The 21,903-nt window shown below is 38.9% G+C and overlaps 1 protein-coding gene across 1 annotated transcript; it reads left to right on the forward strand.

Annotated features, from left to right (window-relative positions):
- The first annotated feature begins 726 nt into the window (after positions 1–726).
- On the forward strand, positions 727–21,331 carry LOC124156853. The gene is made up of 8 exons (XM_046531343.1): positions 727–861; positions 9,078–9,292; positions 10,249–10,392; positions 13,637–14,809; positions 14,896–14,979; positions 16,570–16,862; positions 19,109–19,273; positions 20,739–21,331. The coding sequence occupies exons 2-8, from the start codon at positions 9,081–9,083 to the stop codon at positions 21,158–21,160; spliced, it is 2,493 nt and encodes an 830-aa protein (XP_046387299.1). The 5' UTR covers positions 727–861; positions 9,078–9,080; the 3' UTR covers positions 21,161–21,331.
- The last annotated feature ends 572 nt before the right edge of the window (positions 21,332–21,903 follow it).

Consider the following 21,903-nt stretch of genomic DNA (forward strand, 5'->3'; position numbering starts at 1 on the left):
CCTATCAAACGAAGGAAACTTTCCGACCTTAGGCAATTTTAATTGGTGATTATTAAGACATGTTTCCCTGTGCTCTCTGCCTCATGCATGCATTGGTAATTTCAGACAAAACTCCTATCTACTCGTATAGAAACTAGGTCCCTGTGACGTCACGTGGAGTGGCATCGCATGGGCGCCAATCTGGCCTTTTTCAAATGCAGTCAAAATTCACCATTGCCATTCGTCTAAACTGGGATTTCTAAAACCAAATAATTTGTATATTATGAATACACTAATGGTGGGTACCGAATCGCAATCAATGCCTTTCGTTTTCTTTGATGAAGGACACTACCCTATTCTTACACCCCACTCCCCATCGAATTAACGGGGTGCCCAAACGAATCGTTAACTGAACTGAAACTACTGAAGAGGATTGGAATATTTGGGACTTTTTTTCTTTTACTATTTGAATATTTTTCTGAAAAAAAGAATAGTTTTATAAGCGCGGATTCAGGGTATCATAGTTAGAGCCCAACTCGAGGCGAATGACTTTGCTTTGCGGAATTTTCCTACAACCTTGCGAGGATAGTCCCGGAAGGGAAAATGTCTGAGCGCCTTCCGGCTCCTACTGCATCAGCTCCACAGTACTTCCCGGGTCCTGCCCCTCTTCAACACCCCTCCACATCCATCCTTCCGTCTAGTTCTTATCTGCGAACTTCCCCTGTACACGACCAGTCAAGCCGACGCTCAGGCAGTGGACATAACTTTTTTGATATCACATATTCGCGGTGCGTATCTCATCTAAGGATCCGAGCGCGTGGAAAAAAAAGAGTTCGACTCCCAAGGCGATTGTCTGGACGCCGAGGAAAACTCGCATCTCGGGTGAGTGAAGTTTGTCCTATGCCCTGGTGTCACGGACGTTGCAACTCAACTCCAATTCCACTTTTTTTTATAACTTGGTTCTTTCAACCTTCCGTTCCTATTGTATTCAAAATGTTTTCTTTTTCTTCAACACTCTTTTGAATCTGGGATTGAGTGTTGGTCGAATAAGAACAACACTTGTTAATTTGAAAATAGTAAGAATGACTTAGTTTTTACATTTAGCTTTATGAAAAAAAGATCAGAGAAGCTTCGACAAGGATCGCCATCATCAGGGAAAACATAGATCGTTTGGTAATACAACTATGTGGAAAAATTTTTTTTTTATAATAATCGAAATTTTTTATTGGTACAAAAACCATTTTACATTATATATACAATATATATATGATGCATCGATGTTAATACCTACCCATGCAGCCTATAAAAAGGCATTATAAGTTATGAAATCTAGTCACTAGGTAGTTATTCATTAAATAAATAACAAAATCATGTAAATTTTACAATATAAATGGCATGTTGTGCAATTTGAACATAGAAATGTTATAATTTTTTACAATATAATTACTCCTGAGCTACTGGCTCGTCAGTAGGTTGCTGTTTTAAAATAATAATTAAATTCCATGGCGACACTCCCGAGACAACGAAATGAAGAACTTGTTAACTATCGTCCAACGTCTCCCTCTGTATTAACCCTTTATAACCCATTGTTGCTTCTAAGCAACATCAAAAATGTTTAAACTTTCAGCTCTATTCAGGAATTATCTAAACTACCCTTTACATTGCAGTGTAAATTTTAACGATGAAATAGTTAGCTGCCACGATAATTATCATTGAGTGTAAAATTTTCAAGTTTTCAAAGTGAAAAATCTTGAAATTTGATTTCTCCTAGAATCAATTCTGGGTTTTAAAGGGTTAAGGGTATCCTAAGGACTTCGGTCTCATAATGTCGTATCCAAGTCTTATGTTTAAAGTAAGGATTGTATTTAAAGGGAAAGCTTAGTGCCTTACTGGATAGCCCATTGGTCATACTGACGAAGGTTCTCTGGTTCAAATTGGACGACGCACCATAAGAACTTTCCGCTGTGCGAGCAGGAACAGGGAAGGAACTCGCCCGCCCATCCGAAGTGAAGTTCACACTAGTTCCCACGTCTCTGGTTCAATCCGGGTTGAGCTCCAATTCACATGTTCTATCAAATCTGCTAAAACAGTGCTTTAAGGTGTAAATTCCTTACATATCACAAAAAGAACATTAGGATACATTGATACGCAAATAAGTAAACGAATGTATTTTTCAATTAATGCTTTTTCCCATCAGTTTCAGTCGACTGTAGCCACCGAGTTATTCCCTTCAGCCAACGTAATACAGCATACATTAGAGTATTATCATGCTGGCAGTTTAGTAAGAAGAATGATGAGGAGCCCAAGCTATATTTCTACCATGATTGTCATGTAAAACCGCACCTTTTATAAAATTTTATCAAAACGGAATTTCTACTCCATTCCGGCATTTTTAATTTTTTATTGACATAGATTTGCTCTGATACAAAATTCCTACACGTATTTGATTGTTTAGAGAATTTTTAATATAAATAACGTAAGATGGAAACTTCTTTAAAAGGACGAGCACAATAAAAGGGTATATTTTGAAATTTCATGGCAAACGATTTCAACCTACTCCGTTTCGCGGCGCAATCCATCACTGTATAAATCTACGTTACAGATGAGTTTCGACTATAGTTAATTTTTATCATCGAGGTCCTGAGGTTGACATAATTTGTCGAAATTCGTGTCGTCGATAAATCTTTTACAAAATTTTATCATTTCCACCACTGAAAATTTTCACAAAATTTGCTCTGTTACTATTCTTTCAATAGCTGTTATTCAGATGATATTTTGGTCAATGATAGTGCTCAGGCACATGGGGAAAGTGTTATAGTTACGATAAAGTTGCATCCAATAGAGATTGAGGTAGATGCTACTGAAGAGAGCACTGGGAACACATAAAAAAGGGTGATTTCAAATCGCAGATTGAACCCCTATCGACAACCAATCAGGTGGGAATTGTCGAAAAATTTTGGTGATTATCGAAATGGAAGGAAGATATCTCAGGGGAAACCACCTCGCTAGCAACCTGTTAGAATGATAGTCATGCGAGAATGAATTAACAAGAAATGATCTCCATCATTGCATTTCAGTTCCACCCACAGATGATAACTGAGTGAGTAATTCATGGAACATTAGGGTTAAACAACCGTTGCATCCTCAAAGTCATATTTAACTACCAGCAACTTGTAGGCGTAGGCAGCTAACTTCAGAAACTCCGACGATAGGATACGTCAAATATGAAAACATATATTTTAATTCAATCACCTACACACATGTCAACCGATTCAAAGATGATCCTCATGCTACTTATTACTGAAGTGAGGAGTAGTTCTCGTGAAAAACTCCGGAAGTATTCCATGAGCGAAGAGAGGCTATCGAGGAGTAAGAAATAGCCCCAAGTACGCATATACTTACGAAGATAAGGAGACTCCACCTCAATCCTCAACCTCCACATTCTGCTCCCGAATTAGCAGTAAAATACGTTTATTTGCTGACGACGCTGTCATCTATCATGAAATTAGTGATCACACTCACTATGAAGTTCTAGCATCGGATTTAAACAACGTTCATCGGTGAGCCAAGAGTGGGAACTCGAACTTAATCCGAGCAAATACATGGCGGTACATTTTTTGCAGAGTTTGTCCAACTATAGCCATGTATATGCTGTGGGTGGTATTAAAATAAAGGCAACAGACGAATTGACGTACCTAGGAGTTACGATATCCTCGAGCCTCTCGCGGGGAACACATGCAAGGAATATTTGCGGCATAGCCCTGAAGAAATTAGGATTCGTCAAGCGTCCAAGATTTTCGGATGAGAAAGTAAAAGAAAGGTGCTATTTCGCACTCGTCCGACCGCACCTTGAATATGCAGCGATATCACATGGGATCCGGTGCAGAAAGACTTAATCCGTGAACTGAATAAAATACAAAGTAAGGTTGCGCGGTTCGTCAAAAACTGCATCGGACGTACAGACAGCGTTACCCAGATGTTAAGCGAATTAGGCTGGGAGGCGCTGGAGACTCGGAGGCTGCGCGCTAGGCTTAGATTGCTTGAACAATTGAGAATAGATATATTTAAGAGCGACACAGAGAACATAATATTAGATCCTCATTACATTTCCAAGTCCGACAAAAGCGATAAATAAATCGAAATATTTAGCCGAACGGATAGACATGGGAATTTGTTTTTCCCCCGATCCATGAAGGACTTTAATAAATGCTAATCGTAATTTCGCATATCCTATTATGTGCAAACGGTTAGTGTCCTAACACCCCATGCCACACGCCTTAAAGGAGGATTGTGGGGTATTATGTAGATGTAGTAGTCATTCTATTTATTCTAGCTTATCCACTGGATTGTAGGGCTTATTACAGCCCCACTACTACCCCACCCTTCTCAGACCCGCCTCTAATTTCAGCTCGTGCATCATGTCTGCACAAATGCAATAGAACACTTCGCTATTTAAAACTATTGGCCAAAACTCAATGTTACAACACATGAACACGTATTTAGTGAACGTAGCTAGGGCATCTTTTTCAGTTAAATTAAATACTTACAGCATTTGCGGAAGGAATTGGAATTTGTTCTACGGCAGCTAACGTATTCACATACGCCTTCGTTAACCACATATCGAAACTTGATCCTAAATTGTAACTCTGTGGGCGAGAGCTTGATTACTCACCGAATCAGGCCTCTCAACCCAACTCTTCAACGTGTCAATCACAAACTGTCATGCAGCGGCTATAAACAAAGTCTGCCGCAGCAGAGAGGTGACAAAAAACTCTTTCAGCGGAGGATCTGGTGGTTCCAAGGTTTTGAGAAAATCTTCTCGGTTAATTATATGACGTTTGTGTAAATAAGCTTGATACTCTAACATTTTGGCGCCAAAATACAATTTAAAAAAAACAGAATATCCCGCGCACATCCCATGAAATGATTTTGCGGATGAGCGAACAGGAAATGCCATGCGTCATCCAATGTCTTTGTATTTTTTGTGGTTAATGAGGCACATGATAATGCTTACCATGAACTTTTTATGCATAGCAGTGGGGTAAACCCATTTAAATTCACGTCCAAGGAGTAAGAAATGAACTGTTTGATTCTAAAGCTTACCAAATTAACGGTATCCAAAATAACTCCTATCGCCAAGATAGGGTGTTTGTATACTGTTGATACAGCGAATTTGGATGCAAGTGGAGGGATAGAAGGTGGACACACCAAAATCGTTGAGAATAAGTATCGTTAAGGCACTTTAATTGGCGTAGAATTTGCATAGCTTCACATAGGGTAATCTATAGTCGTCCGTTTATACTGTATCTACGACGAAACTTTGTAGAACATGAAACGCTATTAGTAAGCTCTCCATCCTCGCGAATTGGCATTTCAAAAACTTAAGGGTCGAGTGAATTGATATTCTAGTGACAAAAGAAGTTGCATAACGTATGAGAGGATTGAGAAATTACATTCAAAAATAAAATAACTATCCAACGAAAGGAAGTATGAAAAAAGGTAGAGGAAGTATGAAAAGTATGCTAATACTCATTAAATGTTGGCATTCCTAACACTCGATTAACTGTGGTTTCTCACTCTTTTTAAATGCGGTTAAGTCCTAAAAATTGCACAATTAAGCCATAAACTTTAAGCTTCTATTAAAAAAATCCTGATCATTCTGTCAGTAGGCATAAACGTCGTATTATGGAATAACATTCAAGCATATTAATGCAAGCAAGGCATGCACTGCTCAGCCAAGATGTACTATGCATTTCAACATAATTTTGAACAAAAATGTCACAATGACAGAAAGAGCTGGAAAATATACCACATCGTCCATAAAAATATAGCTTGTTTACGATTTAATCGATTAGGTAAAGAGTACGTAATCGGTTGCATTGCATTGACAAAATAACTATTGGTCAACGATATTCCTTAGAGATGCCTACGAAGGTGAATGAGCTAATGAAACATAATATTATCTCAAACAATAGATTCGAAGAAAAGTTCCTCTGAGCATTAGCTCGCTCTAATGAAATTTAGAGAAGGGTAATATCGAGCCTTATGAGATAATTTTGACGTTCAATAGAGATTGCCACTGATAGCAACGCAACCCCACTTCAGCATAGAGAAATGTGTAGAAAGGTGACTCTGCGGCCGGTAGAGCAAATATCATTAAGGGGAACTGGAGTGGGGGATCATCGTGATCCTTTATCATGGAAGATAAAACTTCTGAGTAAAACAGAATAGGACTGAGAGTCCCTCCCCATAGCCACAATAAATTGCCTGCAGTAAATGGATCTTCCGATGATGTTAAAGGAAAAAAAACTCGAATAATCCCATGGCTCATTACTTAGCGAATAGTATCGCTTTTATGAACAGAATTTTCCCACCGAATAATATCCGCACTCATATAATATTATACATGAGTTTAGCCTAAAATATTGTGAACCGTATGCCAAATGCGGAAATTCACATGCTTTAATGAGAAAACCAGAACAATGCTAGGATTCTCTGCATTTAATCAGAATTGCGTCATTAGGAGATATCTGACGAGGTAATTAAGAAAATGTTAACAGCTTTTTATTATGCATATAATTCTGTACCTGGGAGGTAAAGGACACTATGTCCATTTTCCTAATTTTCAGGAGAGCAGTTTTAACCTTTTATAAAAATTTAACCAGTAATTACTTGACGGTTAGGTTACCATACCAATAACATTGTGATATAAAGATGCTGATAACTTGTTACCTAACTTTCTAGTATTTCGTCGATACTATTTGTTAAGAAATGAACAGTCACGGCCATGGGATTATCTCTGTTTTTTTCCTTGAACACCATCGGAAGATCCATTTACTGTGGGAAATTTATTTTGGCTACGGGGAGGGACTCTCAGTCTCATTCTGTTTTACTCAGAAGTTTTATCTTCCATGATAAAGAATCACGCTTCTCCTTCCTTCCAGGAGGTCCTTCACCTCCGAGGTACAAAATAAAAAAAACATTAAATCAGTTGGTGCAACATTAAAAGAAAGGAATACGGCAAAATTCAAATTTACCACATAAAATTCATCGCAGATATTTTTAGTTACGTAGAGCAACGATAAGTTTTCAACCGTAGTAAGTTGCAATGAAGTGAGCCCAAACCAATTATTCCGGAAAAGAAAACTCTAAAATTCCCTGAAATTTTGTATTTGAAAATCTGTTGGTTAGCTAATTTTTATGAAAAAAAACATGCTATCTGAGAAAACTAACCAATGCGAAATGGAGGCCAATGATGTTACACAGGGCATAAGGAGTGTCAAATTTATACAAAATAAGTTAATCTATCAATATGAAAAGCAGAGCTTGACTTCTGCAAATTATACTGAGAAAATTGATTGAAAGGCTGACCGTCATGAGCAATGGACGCTGTGAGTAAAAGTAACATGAAATTTTATTAATTTATATAAATATTTTTTCAAGAGTCTCCTGGCAGCAACTTGCGATGGTGAAGGGTAATTTTCAACCCAAAGAAGACTCACGTCCTTAATTATCAAATTTATATGAACTAAATAGTTGGATTAGTCTTCAAAAACCACCCACCTTTCTCTCGCCATGGTTTCTTTCCCATCAACCAGAGCCGTGTTTTTTTTACATTCTACGGCGCGAAAAAACTCAATGGGGTTTGGTAAAGAGTAAGTGTGGTATCTTCACATCCTAAATAGGCATTTAATGGGTGGTGAAAACTGGAAAATACTCTGCAGCTCAATTTTGAACATGTTCAATCATTGTAACAGGAAAAAATATTCCCAGCGTCAACCTTCGGCAATACTTCTATTTCCTACTTCTGGAGGACTTATAATGCAACACTGTAATTATTTTTCCCGAGTCACTAAGGTAGTTATCATAGGGCGTGGTGGCCCAGTGGGTAGTACGTTGGACTACATATCGAAGGGCCTAGGTTTCAAATTCCGGGTGAAGCCTTAGGACTAGTCAAACTAAAATCCTCTAGGTGCGAGGTGCCCCCTTAACAACGAATGTCTGAACCTGTGGCTTCATTAAAGGAGAGCTCAATTCTCAAAAAATCAAACCAGTCTTCACATTGAATCATTAAATGATAGAAGTTAGTTCTTCACTATAATTGTACTTGAATTATTTAGTTTTATCAAGCCCAAGTAAAGTTTCAATACCCTCTAGCGGTATCCTCTAGTGGTAAATATATTCCTACGTCAGTCAAAAATATATCACTCTCTGTTACACCTTTTCGGTCTCAGTTATACCTGAATTGAATTCAAATTAACCTTCAGTATCAGTCCTTGCCTTGGCTGATCGGCTTAAATCTACAGCCCGCCTGGACTTGACGGAAAACTAACGAGCTCCATTGACCTCCATCTAATTCGTTCACTTCCTCGTCGTATAGAGTATAAGTAAGAGCCCTCGGGGATTAAAAAGCTATGGATGCACGCAATGATCTCATTGTTATCTTACGGCAGATAGATCTTCCATCCGCGCTGAAAAGGTAGACGCATTTTCACCTGTTTGGATAGTTTAACAGCCAATTAACCAGTTGTCAATAATATAGGTAAATTTAATACCTTGATAGTAATTAATGGTCGAGATCGGGTCGGTTCGGTGGCAATGGCTTCATACTTAAGCTTCACATCCCGTGGGTCCGAGTTTGAATCCCGGTGGAGATTTTTCAGAGGTTGCCTGATCACTGTTTGGATTTGTGGGGATGACACATCAAGCGCAGTGCTCTTCGTATGGAATGTTGGGTCGTGGTCCCATTGGCGCCTTTCGCAGCGAGCAGGCTAATACCGACGAATTCTCTCCACCCTTCGTCCCCTACCCTTTCCTTTGGGGCAAATGTCTTAATCCTCTTCCAAATAGCATACAATAGTGCATAGCCAGTACATAGATAATGATAGCTCAATCAATAGCTCGCACAATAGTGCATGATCGGTGAATTTTAGGTTATATTTTTTAATTAATTTCTCACTTACCGAATTCGATGCAATTGTGTGGAAGTTCATTTTAGGGGTAGGAAGGATCGGGGCGATTCACAAAATGTTTCACGTAAACATACTTTAAACGGTAGAATACTTCGTTAATAATAATAATACCCTAAATTCCAGCAGGCTATGGAAAATGAGCGATTTACGGATGTCGAATCCGGCAGAATCTTCAAGAGCAAGGAGGGCGCCAGGAATGAGTGCCAAGGGGAATTGATCGAAGACCTCGAGTTAAAGGAAACCGAAGACTGGAGCGGTGATTGCCTCTTAAAATGCCCAGACAAACAACATAAAGAAACGTTTCCTGGAGCCGAGAGCGACGCTGGAAGTAGCAGCGATCGGTAAGATTACCCATCAACCGCGAAGGAGATGAGAATAGTATTGCAGCTGTCGATCCAGACCAAAGCATAATAGCAATCCCTGTAAGACAATAAGTGCACAAATCTCCCACCACCAGAGTTTTCACCCAAATTTCAGGGCCACCCTGCTCCCCCAGCGAAATTTTAAATATAAACAATCGGGTTTAATAGTCAAAGAAGGCTAACAGCTGTATTCAGAAGCACCTGAGATAGTTAACGTTTGATATTGGAGAGGGAAAAATAATCCTGCAATCGTTCACAAGTCTTCTTTCTTTAAGCGTACTTATGCATTAGTATTATTTCATTATTAATAGGCTACTATTTATAATGGATGCCTATCTTTTTACTGATGTTAGTACTACTTATTTTTGATGTTTTTTTAACTATGGATACAGTAAAAATATTTGCTACAAATTTTCATCATATTTTTTTTATGTCAACATGTGTCACAAAGATCTGGCTTCGACACCTTTGCATTAGGATGCTCAGGATTAATATACAAGAGAATGCTGCAAGAAGGTCCCCACACAAGCTTATGTTGTTCGTACGCCGTAAAGTTTTATAATTTTTTTGGATGACGCATTTCAAAATTTGATGGATTATCGATGTTTACACTTAATATTGCGGGCAAAATAGCCCACCTATTTTTGCTGCGCAAAATATGGATTGCTAATAGGTTCTAATTTCCTCAAAAAGCCTCAATTATTTCTGTAATGAGGTGCACTTTTTCAATCTAATCAACAAATAGCGAACGAATATAATAATAATAATTCGTCTTTATTGGAAGATATTGGGACTAGAAAGTCCCATTTTCCATCTCTGCCCTCAGACGGAAATTATGAAAGTGAATATTTTCACTATGATTCTATACTAAATATTTCACTCAAGGAAAAATCGTTTAATGACGAGTCTGACAAATTATAAATCACTTGTTGCAGGATTGACATTGGTAACCTCACTCATATACTTCATACTCTGAAAGACTGCATCTGGTGCATGAATATCTTCATGCAAGAACGTCAAAATTTCGAGGATGCTGAATCAACACCAACTTCCTGCAGCTTTAAGCTGGCCAAGAAAAAGTAAGTACCTAATGCTGATGCATCCATTGCAATGGAAAAAATGAACCAAGTAATATTATAGAATATTAATCGACTCTTTCCATTAGTAATATTATCATACTTGATAGCTTAGCTAGCTTAGAATACCACCAACAAAAAATTATTAATTTCTCTTCTATGATGAAGGCCACTTCAAGAGTTGATTACCTCAGTAGTCGATTGAGCAATACAGGCCGTCAACGAAATAAGTAATCAGTCTTCCAGTCTGAGCTTGAAGTTATCAATAGGTAATATCAACGATATTGATTAAACTCTAACGTAATTCTGGTAGAAACTTCTGAAAAATCAAGTTTTTTCCTTCTACTTCGACAGCTGATTTTCTTACACATATGGATGTGCAAGACATGACATGTACTAAAAAACAAACGATAGTTATTTTAATCAATGGAGTGGCCAAGAAAAATCGTCAGAAAAAGACACCGAATTTGTTGGACACAACCTCAAAACAGAATAACGAGTGACGGCGGAACATCGTTGCAGAAAGAAAATTTGAGCTACAGAAAGATATTGTAATATTACTACTAAACTCCCGCACTCGCAAAGCATCGACCAAGGCAGAAAGTTAAAAACACATTCTTCTTTGGGGACGATTATAAACGCAGCAAAATTCCATGAATCATACTATCGCTTTCGAGATACTAGGAGACAATTGGGGACATCCATTAATTACGTGAGGCGTTTAGGAGGAGAGGGGTCAAGCAGATTCTCACCCAATCTCACTTGAGGGAGAGGTGGGGTCCTGGCAAGTATCACGTGTTTTTTCTGCAAGAAACAGAGTAAAATTGTGAAAAAACTTGTTTGAATTGAGCAAACGTGTTTCTCTATTGAAATATGACTAAACTCTGCGAAATAATATTTATCGCGGTTATGCGAACGCCACAAAATAGCGCAGTAGCTCTTCAATTGTTTAGTTACCGGCCAGCCAAAAGGTGGGTCCACATTTGCAACATTGTATTGTGACATTGCTTCAAATTATTAAATTTCAATTAAAAATTGTGTTTCTTTAATAAACACAACGCCATAAATCATAGATTACGTATTTACACTGAAAATTCGCATTATGAACAATCTCACGTGGTATTAGAGGGTGGGAGAAAGAGGTTGAGCCAAATCTCACAAATTCTCACCAGGGGGAAGAGTGGGGTTTAAAAAATCGCCAAAAATCACCTCACGTAGTTAACTGACGCCCCCATTAGAGCCATTTCGCGCTATAATTAAAAATACTGTAAATCATTTCACGTCAACCAGAACCTTGGGTGAGAATACCAACAATCTTTTTTAGAATTTATTTGATGGATTTGACAACTCATATCCCCAAGCTTTGGCTAGGCTGACTGAGCGCAATATAAAATGTGTGCCTTCAAACGATTGAGTAAGGTTCGTAGAGACAATCACAACTGCAGATACGAGCTGCGTGATAGATTTAAATAGCCATTTGAAGTCTTTACCCCATTGCTTCCTCTTGTGGTCTGTTCCACTTCATGACCCTTTCCTCACATTATTCATCTTTCATCGAGTATACTGCCAATGAGCATAACCTTCACCCATTTTTCCACATCTAATTTCTATTTTATTTTAAGTTAATGTTTTCGTCACATTTGCGACAAGAAGCTTTACAACAGATCTTCAACATCATCTCCATCAACAACATCTGAGGATTTAAAATTACAATTTTTCTGTCTACAACCTTGGCTATCAAGCCATTGTGGTTACAGTAACCAATTATGGATTCTGAACCGTATTATGAGTTTCCATTCAAAACTGATTCTTTTCATTAATCGACCCTTAATCTGAAATCAGAATGGTGAGAGAATTTCATCACCTACTTGCTCTTTAGTTACGCACATAATTAGGAACGATGAAGCTCTCTAAAGGAATCACACCATTTGTGAGTAGGTGAATGAAGAGGCTACGCCGTGTAGAATGTTTTAGCTTCAGGTTTAAAAACAAGCACTAGCGCGCTCAAATATCAGCAAAATCCACCACTTATTTTCGTCACACTATCACCCACTCCGAGCTGTTGCGTGCAAAAGAACGATAGCCCCAAGCACTTCCTCTTCTGCAGAGGTTTCCAGGCAACATCGGATGACCTAATGCGGCGTAATTTCAGAAAGAATTACCGCATAAAGCCCTTCCGTGATCATCCCACTTTGGATCAAAATAACCACGGGTTGAATAATTGGGTTCACAAAATCAGCCGAAAAAACTGATAGGTATAGAATAATACTGAATATTTCATACCAAATTTTACCTAGACTTTTAGAATATTGACGGGATAAGCCTCATCATAGTTAGGCAAGTACTCCCGCGTACTGTTCTTAATTTCGGAAAAAATATACATTTCAAGGATAAGCAGATATCCTATTTTTTGTGTGCGAAGACTTTGTATCGATCTAACTAGTAAATAGAAATAAAGGTAATGTTTCCTCTTTATAGTCCTAGGAAAAATTATTCCGATACATTAGCATATCATTCGCTTAAGTTTAGAATAACAATGTTCCAATAAAAACGCAATCGAGTAAAAAATTCAACAATAGAAGCCAACCACCAACTTTATTTTTACTTGCACTGATGTATAATGACCTAAGACGAGAATACTTCATTTATAACCATCAATTTGCCTCCCCTACTACGGGAAAAGGTTGCTCTTATTGTAATACCATGGAATAATTATTTGGATTTAATATCAGAAACTTGGTCAAATAGGACTCTGCGCCTGTCATCGCATATGTAAAAGGATAGAGCAATACTGGATACCAACTACGGCATCTATCGCGATTCGGAAAGATGCTTTGGCGTATATCGACACTTCAATGCTTTACAACTTTTAAGTATTTGATAGCAAACGATTTTATTTCATTTCATTCACTGCAACCAATTTTTCAAACGGTAAAATGCTTCAGTTTCCAATTATGAATTCTCATCAATGTAAAGGCTGCGGTCAACGATGGAAGTAGGTACATATCAATAGCAAAGGGCATGGACGTAATAACCATAATTCATGACAAGAGATCTTAAAAAGGGAATGGATTTAGCAGGAGAAGTTAACTATTTTTCCACCACTAACGCGCAAAATATACTGAAGTATATAACATTAGCTAACATCTCTACTATTAATGAGAATTACCCCAGAAATAAATAATTGTAACATTTAAAAAATCCGATTTAGAAAGCTTGTCAAGATCATTTTATTTTTATTTCTCAGGAAGCATCCGTATCCGGAAGACGATATCCAGAAGGAACTCAAATATGTTGACTATCTGTTGAATTTGTCAATCAAAATAATGGTGTCCAAAATGGGGAAAGGCAATAAGGACTGCAATGTAAAAACAAACGGGAAGAGTCCCGATTATCCGAGGCTGAAAACACTCATTTATATCGGAAAAATTCACCTCTTCTCGGAAATAATACGCCGTTATAACGAGAAGGCTATCCAGGTCAACGCCATTGTGAAGGATACGGGCGAGACAAATTCCAAAAAGACATTCCTCAACAATAAAAACATTATGAACGACTTCTTCTGGAACATCAACAACAAAGTCAACTCCATCAATTCGATGCTACTCGATTCGGGAGTTGAGCCTTTTACACCAAATTTGAGCGAAGGGAAAGTATTCTTGGATAGGGACGTGGACTGGTACACAAACTTCATCGAGGAGATCAATAGCTGCACCCAACTGTTGGACTCATTGATACCAAAGATGGGAGACGAGTTCAACGTGGACCCTCGTGAACACGAAAGTGAATCGCCCCTGACAATTCCACCTCTGACTGACCTGCGGATAAGCGAGGAAGTATCCGAGAATGTAAAATCCATCAATAGGAAGGTGATCCTTACTAACGAACTTTCAGGATTAACGTTCAAGAACATTACTGCCGGCAAGGAAATGGAAAGAGAACTTGAATCCATAAGGCACCACACAAACCAAATCAAGGCCAAGATGCGGCAAACAACCTCGACGAATTCTATGCCTTGCATGCCGTTTCTTCTATTCCGCAAGGAAAGGTGGCGAATTGAGGTCCTGGAGAGCAGACAGGAGGACCCACTGGATCATATCAGCGGCATAGCCTATCCTATCCCTTACGATTCGTTCAAAAACGATACTTGCTCAACGTTCTACGGGATAAAGAAGAAAAACCTGCTCGGCATATCGCTCCAAACGGTGGAGTTCACGGAGAATCCGTTCAAGAGCACAAAAAGGAAGGCTGGAAAGGCAGTATTGCTGCTTATGATGATATTTTTGTACACGGGAGATTTTGTTTCAGATCTCATGGTCGCAAGGGAACATTATACAAACGACCATTACACTTACGGGTCACTGACTCTGCTGTTCGTCTTTCTTCCATTAATCGCGGAAACCGCAAGCAAGCTAATACTGTAAATACCTAATCAAATTCTCTAATGTTGAATATTATGACGACAATTCCTGGTTTTAAAATAATGTTTTGCTTTTATTCATCCAGGAAGGTACTGGGAAAGGACAAAGAATACGTGGCATTGAGGTGGAAAGACATATTCACCCTCAACGACTTGAAAATTTTCAAAAGGTTTGTAAATGTCCAATCAAATGCAGAAGTGAGTAATACAATTTTTCCTTTTTGTCACGCTAAAAGACCTATTCAATCAAAGGTCGTAATTAACACACAAAATGTATGTAAAGGCATTCTCAATGACACATAAGGGTAAAAGCTACAACATGTCCTTAAGCCCTCTATCAGGGAAAAGTTTCCAAATTTAAGTTCCAATGGTAAAAAACCAAACTCCTTTCCACCAATTAATCCCAAGTAAAGATCCAGCCCCTGTTACCCCATTTGTTGGCTTATTGTCGCTCCCCCCACTCACCATTACAGCACGCCTCCAGGGGGGCAGTAGCGCCAACTTTGTGAACAACTGATTTCATCTTAGTAAGTGCTACTGATCGGAGGATCGAGTTGATGTAGAGGCAGGACTTCTGACTTATGATCTTGCGGGTCTGGGTTCAAATCCTGGCGGTGGCGGAGATTTTCAGATAATATCCGGTCCCTGCCAGAGAAATTTGTGGAGACCACTCATTGTACAGCACTACATGGTCGTTAAGCCGTGGTCTCTTAGGCGTTTTTCGTTAACCCTTAGTTACACGCTAAGCGGGGATTTTGCCGCATTTTTCGAACATTCGAAACAGCGCGTTTACTGCGTATAGATCACTGGTGGCACACTTTGGTATTCTATTTCTGTAATTTTTCCTCGACCAAGAACATTGTCGTCAGCAATACCTTAAGAAAAATGATTCAAAGTATTTATTACAAAATTTGCATACTAATATGCTTTATTTTTGTTTATAAATGAAAGAGAAAAATAATTAGTGCTTAGAATTCTTAGAAGTTATCCAAAAGTTTAATTTATATTTAGGAAAACGAAAAATATTTAAGTGCGGCAAAAAAGCCACAAGCGTGCACTGGCGCTATCCTCGCGGGGGCGTGTAGCTAAGGGTTAACAGCATGCTACAGCCGTCGCCAGGTTTATCTCCAGGCGCAAATGACCTCAGCTGTCGGTCTCCTTCTCCAAATACCTCATCATACCTTCTACTGATCTAGACCGTCAACTCTTTCTCTATATAACCCATATTTACCTCATATTCACTCTTTGGTTACCGTTTTTATGACATCGCAGCCTCTGAAAATGCCAGCCCGACAGTGTACCTGTTCTTTCCTCCGAATATTACAAAAACTTCAGCTTAATTAGGAAAGACTTTAGGTAAGACTTGTGTCTTAAGATGTATTTTAAATTAATAACTATTAAGTGCATAAGAGAACTAATTGTGGTAGCTAGAATACTGGATTTCCATCCCGAGAGTCTTGGGGTTCAAGTTGGATTAATAAGTTTGTATCTACACAGCGATGATTTTAAGAAGAAACCCGAAACCTTTTTCCGGTGCTACGTGAAGGAAATATCAAGTACGACACTATATTCATCGATAAAGAAAGCTATTACACTCTATCACCCTTGGCGGCGGATATAATTCATCCATCCCATCGGTAGTTAGCATGACCTCAGTTGTCGATTGCTTATTTCAATAACGATAAATTCTGATATTACGCTATACTGCCCTTAAATATATATTCCATATAATCATTAATAGAGATGAATTCTTTTCTTAGAATGGTGAGGAGCACGCAGTTTGCCATCAACTCTATAAGGAGTCACAAGAGTGTGGCCACATTTTACAGCGAATTAAACTGTAACCGCTGTAACAAGGGGAAAAAGCACTATCAAAGGGAACCAGTCAAAGAGGATTCTAGTCACATACAAGCTGTATTCCTCGCCATGCAGACATGGAACGAGAGGTTCATACTGCAAACGAAAATTACCGAAGTGCTCAACGAATCTGCACCGCAGCTTTTGCTTCAGTTATCAATCGCGACGAGGGAATGTCTGGAGCACAACGACATAAGTGAGTACTAATCAAATTATAAATTATAATAGGTGCATAATTTAATTTAGGTTTTTTAAAGAAGAAATTTCTGCTGTAATTTAAGTCTACCGTTAAAAATTTCTTGATTATGGATGGAAACCGTGATATCTGGTGGGATTCCATTTTCCTTCTCGACTTATTTTTCCGCTAAAGCATGAATAGATATGGGAGCCGACACACCTCGTGGAAGAAAAATGAAAATATTTAACTAAATAAAAGTATTTTTTGTGAATGGTGAATTATTTTTTCCCTGAAAGGTTATCAGCGTTTTGAATACATAAGATTTTTCTACAAATCAATAATAACTGAAATAAATTTTATATATGAAAATCAATGAATCATGAGATAAATAGTTATCTAGGCCACTAGGGTCTAAATTAGTGCCACTATTTTAGTAAATATTAGTTTTCATTGAAACCATATATCTAAGCGCAGCAATTTCTCATAATTGTGTAAAATTAAAAGTTCGCATAAAATTAGAATTTCCTTCCCTTGAACGATTCGGGAGCGCTGAGACAATGAGACAGGCTTCCTGTAGATAGCGACCGCGTTAGTCCACGACAGCATCCCCAACAATCCTGCTGGCGCCCTGACGTAAGGTATTTAGAGAAAGACTTATACTCCTTTTTTTTATTTGTGACGCTTAGTTTGAGGTGAATAAAAAACCCATGCATAACTTATTTGAAAGATCTAAGGCCCCCACCATAGGGTAGTTTCCTTCATCAAAGAAAACGAAAGGCATTGATTGCGATACCTTACCCACCATTAGTGTATTCATAATAGACAAATTATTTCGTTTTAGAAATCCCAGTTTAGACGAATGGCAATGGTCAATATTAACCTCATTTGTAAAAGGCGAGATTGGCGCCCATGCGATTCCACTCCACGTGACGTCACAGGGACCTAGTTTCCATACGAGTAGATAGGAGTTTTACATTGTCTGAGATTACTAATGCATGCATGAGTCACAGAGCTCAGGGAAGCATCTCTTAATAATCACACATTAAAAATACCTAAATTCGGAAAGTTTCCTTCGTTTGATAGGGGAATATTATCCTTATTTAAGCCAAGCGCTACCTGCTAGCAGGGTACTCAGCTAACTGCTAGCAGCCTGCGTCGTATCAGCGCTCAAGCCTCGACCTAAGGTCACCTCACACGCCGACAGCTGGAACCAGAAATGCGTCACACGGGCTTTTCCCATCATTCCTACTCAGCCGTCGTGTTTTCGCGCGCTTGAAAATTTTCACTTTTCGTTTAATCGCGAAAAATAGATATCATCATTCGAAAATCTAAGAGCGTGAAACGCGCACTCCAGGAGTAATAATCTTTCTATTTAGGCAATAAAAAAATAAATGGAAACCACCCTATTGTCTGTTGACCTTCTATCACACGGCTGACGCCTCCAGCACAAATACCGATTTTCAAATATTGATGCAGATGGAATCGGTATAACTGATTGTGAGACGCTATAAAGACAGGATAATCAGACGTTAGAAAAATCCCGGGTGTACCCTCAAATTTCAACATTAATCTGGATCTCGAGAGGTATTCTTGAGGCCTTCTTTTTTCATGAAATCGAAAAACTTGCGCTATTTACCCTAACATAAATTTTGAAACTTAATACGTACTTCCTCGAGTTCTATTTCTAAGCATGGAATGGGTTGATATTTTATATAAATCACTTACACATCAAAATGATTGTTATCGTAACACACCAAATCAATATTTTCTCAATTGTGAGACAGTGAAAAATTCATGCACAAACAAAGTTTTGTACATTTTGACTTTCATGCTTTTATTTCTCCTTGTGCAAAATTTTATCAAAATATCAATATTTTATAAATGTATACCGCCATAGGCGGATCCAGGGGGGGGTGGGGGGCACGTGACCCCCCCAGACCCTCAAAAATATGCATGATTTTTAATACGGTCCCATTATCATTGCGTTCGTTTTGTATTACGAGGTATCCTTGTGCCCCACCCAGAACAAAATCCTGGATACGGCCTTGCTTGTGCCCCTCCCAGAAAAAAATCCTGGATCCGCCCCTGTATACCGCATATTTCCCATAAAGCATCTGGTAACCCTAGGAAGAGAGAGCCATACAAGGAGAATTTTCGTGGAGTAACTTGTGTTTAGTACATGTCATTCCTGAGACGTGCAGCTTGAGATGAGAGATTTTGAAGCTATCTGATTTGAATAACTGTTTTTTTACGATTTTCAATAGGTTTGCAAAGCTGGGCCAGCATATTTTTCTCGATCGTCAGTCTCTCATGGACAATGCACCAGGCACATTACAATCGACACTACAACACTGGAGGAAGAGTTCTTGACAACGCCTACGGCATGAAAGCGAGGGTGGTTGAGTTCTTCGGAAACAGCTTAGTCTACAGTAAGTATTCGGGCGTCAAAAGATGAAAAACCTTATCATTCCATTTCAGTGGCGCAGCCTGGAATTAAGCCTAGGGGGGGGTTTTAGGCGCAACTAATACTTACGGGTGTTGGGGTATTGCATAACAACCAGGGTAAGCACGAGTTGCAGGGGCCCTCCTCCAGAAAAAAATTAAGAATAATGGTTCAAAATGGCGAGTTTTACGGCTTCCTGAGGGATATTTGATAAATCCTAACACTATTCTACAAGTAATACTGATCCAATTAAGTAAAATGGATTAAACTAAAAAATTTCTCTGAGCTCTGGGAGGGGGGGTTTATCCCCCAAAATCCCCCCCCTCGCTGCGCCACTGTTCCCTTTAAGATAAAAGCTTTACGTTATAACAGCAGGATGTTCCCTCTTTCTTACTTGTGGATCCTTTACTTTTAGTCATTAATAAATTGTTCGAAACAAAACCTAGGTGTTAATGAAGTCAATTATTAAATTTTACCGACAATAGATCGATTGCGAAGTATTTTTGAGAATCAAAATATTATGGCCCCAAATGAATCATAGTGCCTGAATCAGCAGCGTCCCAGTTGGTGGTCTCGTGGAGAGGCTAGGCGCAAGCACAATCACATCCTCTTAAATACAGTTGCGTAACTATAGGGGGGATGAGGGGATAGATCCCCCCAAAGCCACAGAGAAATATAAAAAATATTTTAAACTATTGTCTAGTTTTGACTTATTATAACTGTTTTAATATAATTTTTAGAGCCAAAATGACGCGAAATGTATTTCCAGGCATGTCATTTTTCAAAATTTTTCCCGGAACTCCCGTTACCTGGGGGGGGGAAGGTCGCCCTCTCAGGCCATCCCATCCTCGCTAAAACATATTCCTAGTTATGCCACTGCTTATGTAAATATTTGAGCAGAAATAGAGAAATACATATCTTGAAGTAAAATATCGTTGAGGGATAAATTACGTAAGTAAATTATACAGAAACAGCTAAACACTTTGAAACCTGACCCCGAGTATAACTCGGGATGTACATTTTCTGCCAGAAACCCGAGTAGGGCACGGACTATAGTATTCGATTCCATGGAAAAGTATTCCTTTCATTTTTCTCGGGTCCGAGCTATTTAGCCCCTTTATTTAGCTATGTGGTCTTCTTGTATGGTAGATGCTGTAATTTAGCGGCTCCTAAATTTACTTTTTCAGATTAGGAAATGATTTCATAAAAAACAGCAAAAGCCCTGGGTTTCGCGCAACCCGCACATGGAAATACCTCAGGCCTCTTAAGTTTTAAACTTCTCGTACTTTTTTTCCTTCGATCCTTGGCCATTACCAGCTATTGCGCAACATTCGATTCGAATTCGCTTTAAGATCGGTTCTCCAGAACGTGATAATATCTCAAAGCGAGGGCCGGTTGTACCAAAAATTATGTTTCACCATGAAATTCAGTCTTCCATTTTTCTTTCCCAGGTTCCCGAGTGCTGTCAATATGCTCCTTCACGGCAGTTCACCATGTGTGGTTCTTCGCTGGTGCTACCGTGTATTTGCTGCTGCTTTACCTCTCACTGGCATTCATCAGCGAGAGGAAAATAATGTACAAAGGACTGCATAGATACAAAGCCACGGTATTCTGGCCATTGCACAGGATGTTCACCATTCCATACAGGATAGGTTTGTGGAGGATGGACAGCGTCGATCACTTTCTGTTTTACCTCGAAACTGCCGTGTTAGCATTGACCCTGCCTTTTGTCCTCCACCAACGCCTTGATTTCAACTTGGCCTGTGCTATTTCGGGCGCTATTTTACTCGGCGAAGTATGCGGAATAGTGCTGATGACCATTTTTAGGAAATATGTTCACCCAGAAGGCTACGTGTGTACTTCTTTGATGTGAAAGTTCCTTCTTTTTCGATGTGCAAGTTTATTGAACGCTTAATTAGTGAGAAATGTGCATCGTCGCAAAAGATAATAGGTAATGTGAGGTTAGGTACCATCCTTTGTAAAAATCCACCATAACCAGAACTGTAAAATTTCTTACCTGGTTTCTTTGTTATATAATGTAATGCAATCGTGAAAAAACGCCGAATAAAAATAAAAGTCGATCATAAAATGTTATTGCTGAGGTTATTGGTAAGGTGTTATGAGGAGGCGACCGCGTTAAGGTCATGTGCGCCACGAGGGAAGAGTTGGGAAGGAAGGGTGGAGAGAAACCCTGCATCGACATTAGCGTGCTCGCAGCGAAAGGCGACCCATCCGACGGACAACACCAAGCATGGATTGGGCAGTCCCTAAAAATTCTCGACCACCATCGGGATTTGAACCTGTGCCCATGGGGTGTGAAACCAACACTCTGGCCACCACACCGAACCAATCCTGTGCAGAGATTATTTCCAGCCACATTTTGAAAGTACTATCTTAAAACATGTGTTCTGAATGATGAATTCTGTTATTTGGGAAGCAGGATAATTAGTAATGAGAGAAGCAAGAAAGAAATTATTGGCAGAATAGCCAAAATGAGTTGAGCATTTCACCAAAAGAAGGATCTTGGTACTTACAGCGGGAAATTAAAACATAGAAGTAAAGAAATAGTTAATAAGAACTTACAGTTGGAGAACGCTTCTCTACAGAAGTGAGGCA

Source organism: Ischnura elegans, chromosome 4, assembly GCF_921293095.1.
Source record: "Ischnura elegans chromosome 4, ioIscEleg1.1, whole genome shotgun sequence".
NCBI lineage: Eukaryota > Metazoa > Arthropoda > Insecta > Odonata > Coenagrionidae > Ischnura > Ischnura elegans.

What these genes read in the sequence shown, in the direction of transcription:
- LOC124156853 (XM_046531343.1), top strand. Translation starts at nt 9,081, where the DNA reads ATGGAAAATGAGCGATTTACGGATGTCGAATCCGGCAGAATCTTCAAG. An exon ending in GACTTGAAAATTTTCAAAAG is followed by an intron (nt 14,980 to 16,569) that starts GTTTGTAAATGT and finishes TTCTTTTCTTAG; the next exon opens with AATGGTGAGGAGCACGCAGT. An exon ending in TCTGGAGCACAACGACATAA is followed by an intron (nt 16,863 to 19,108) that starts GTGAGTACTAAT and finishes GATTTTCAATAG; the next exon opens with GTTTGCAAAGCTGGGCCAGC.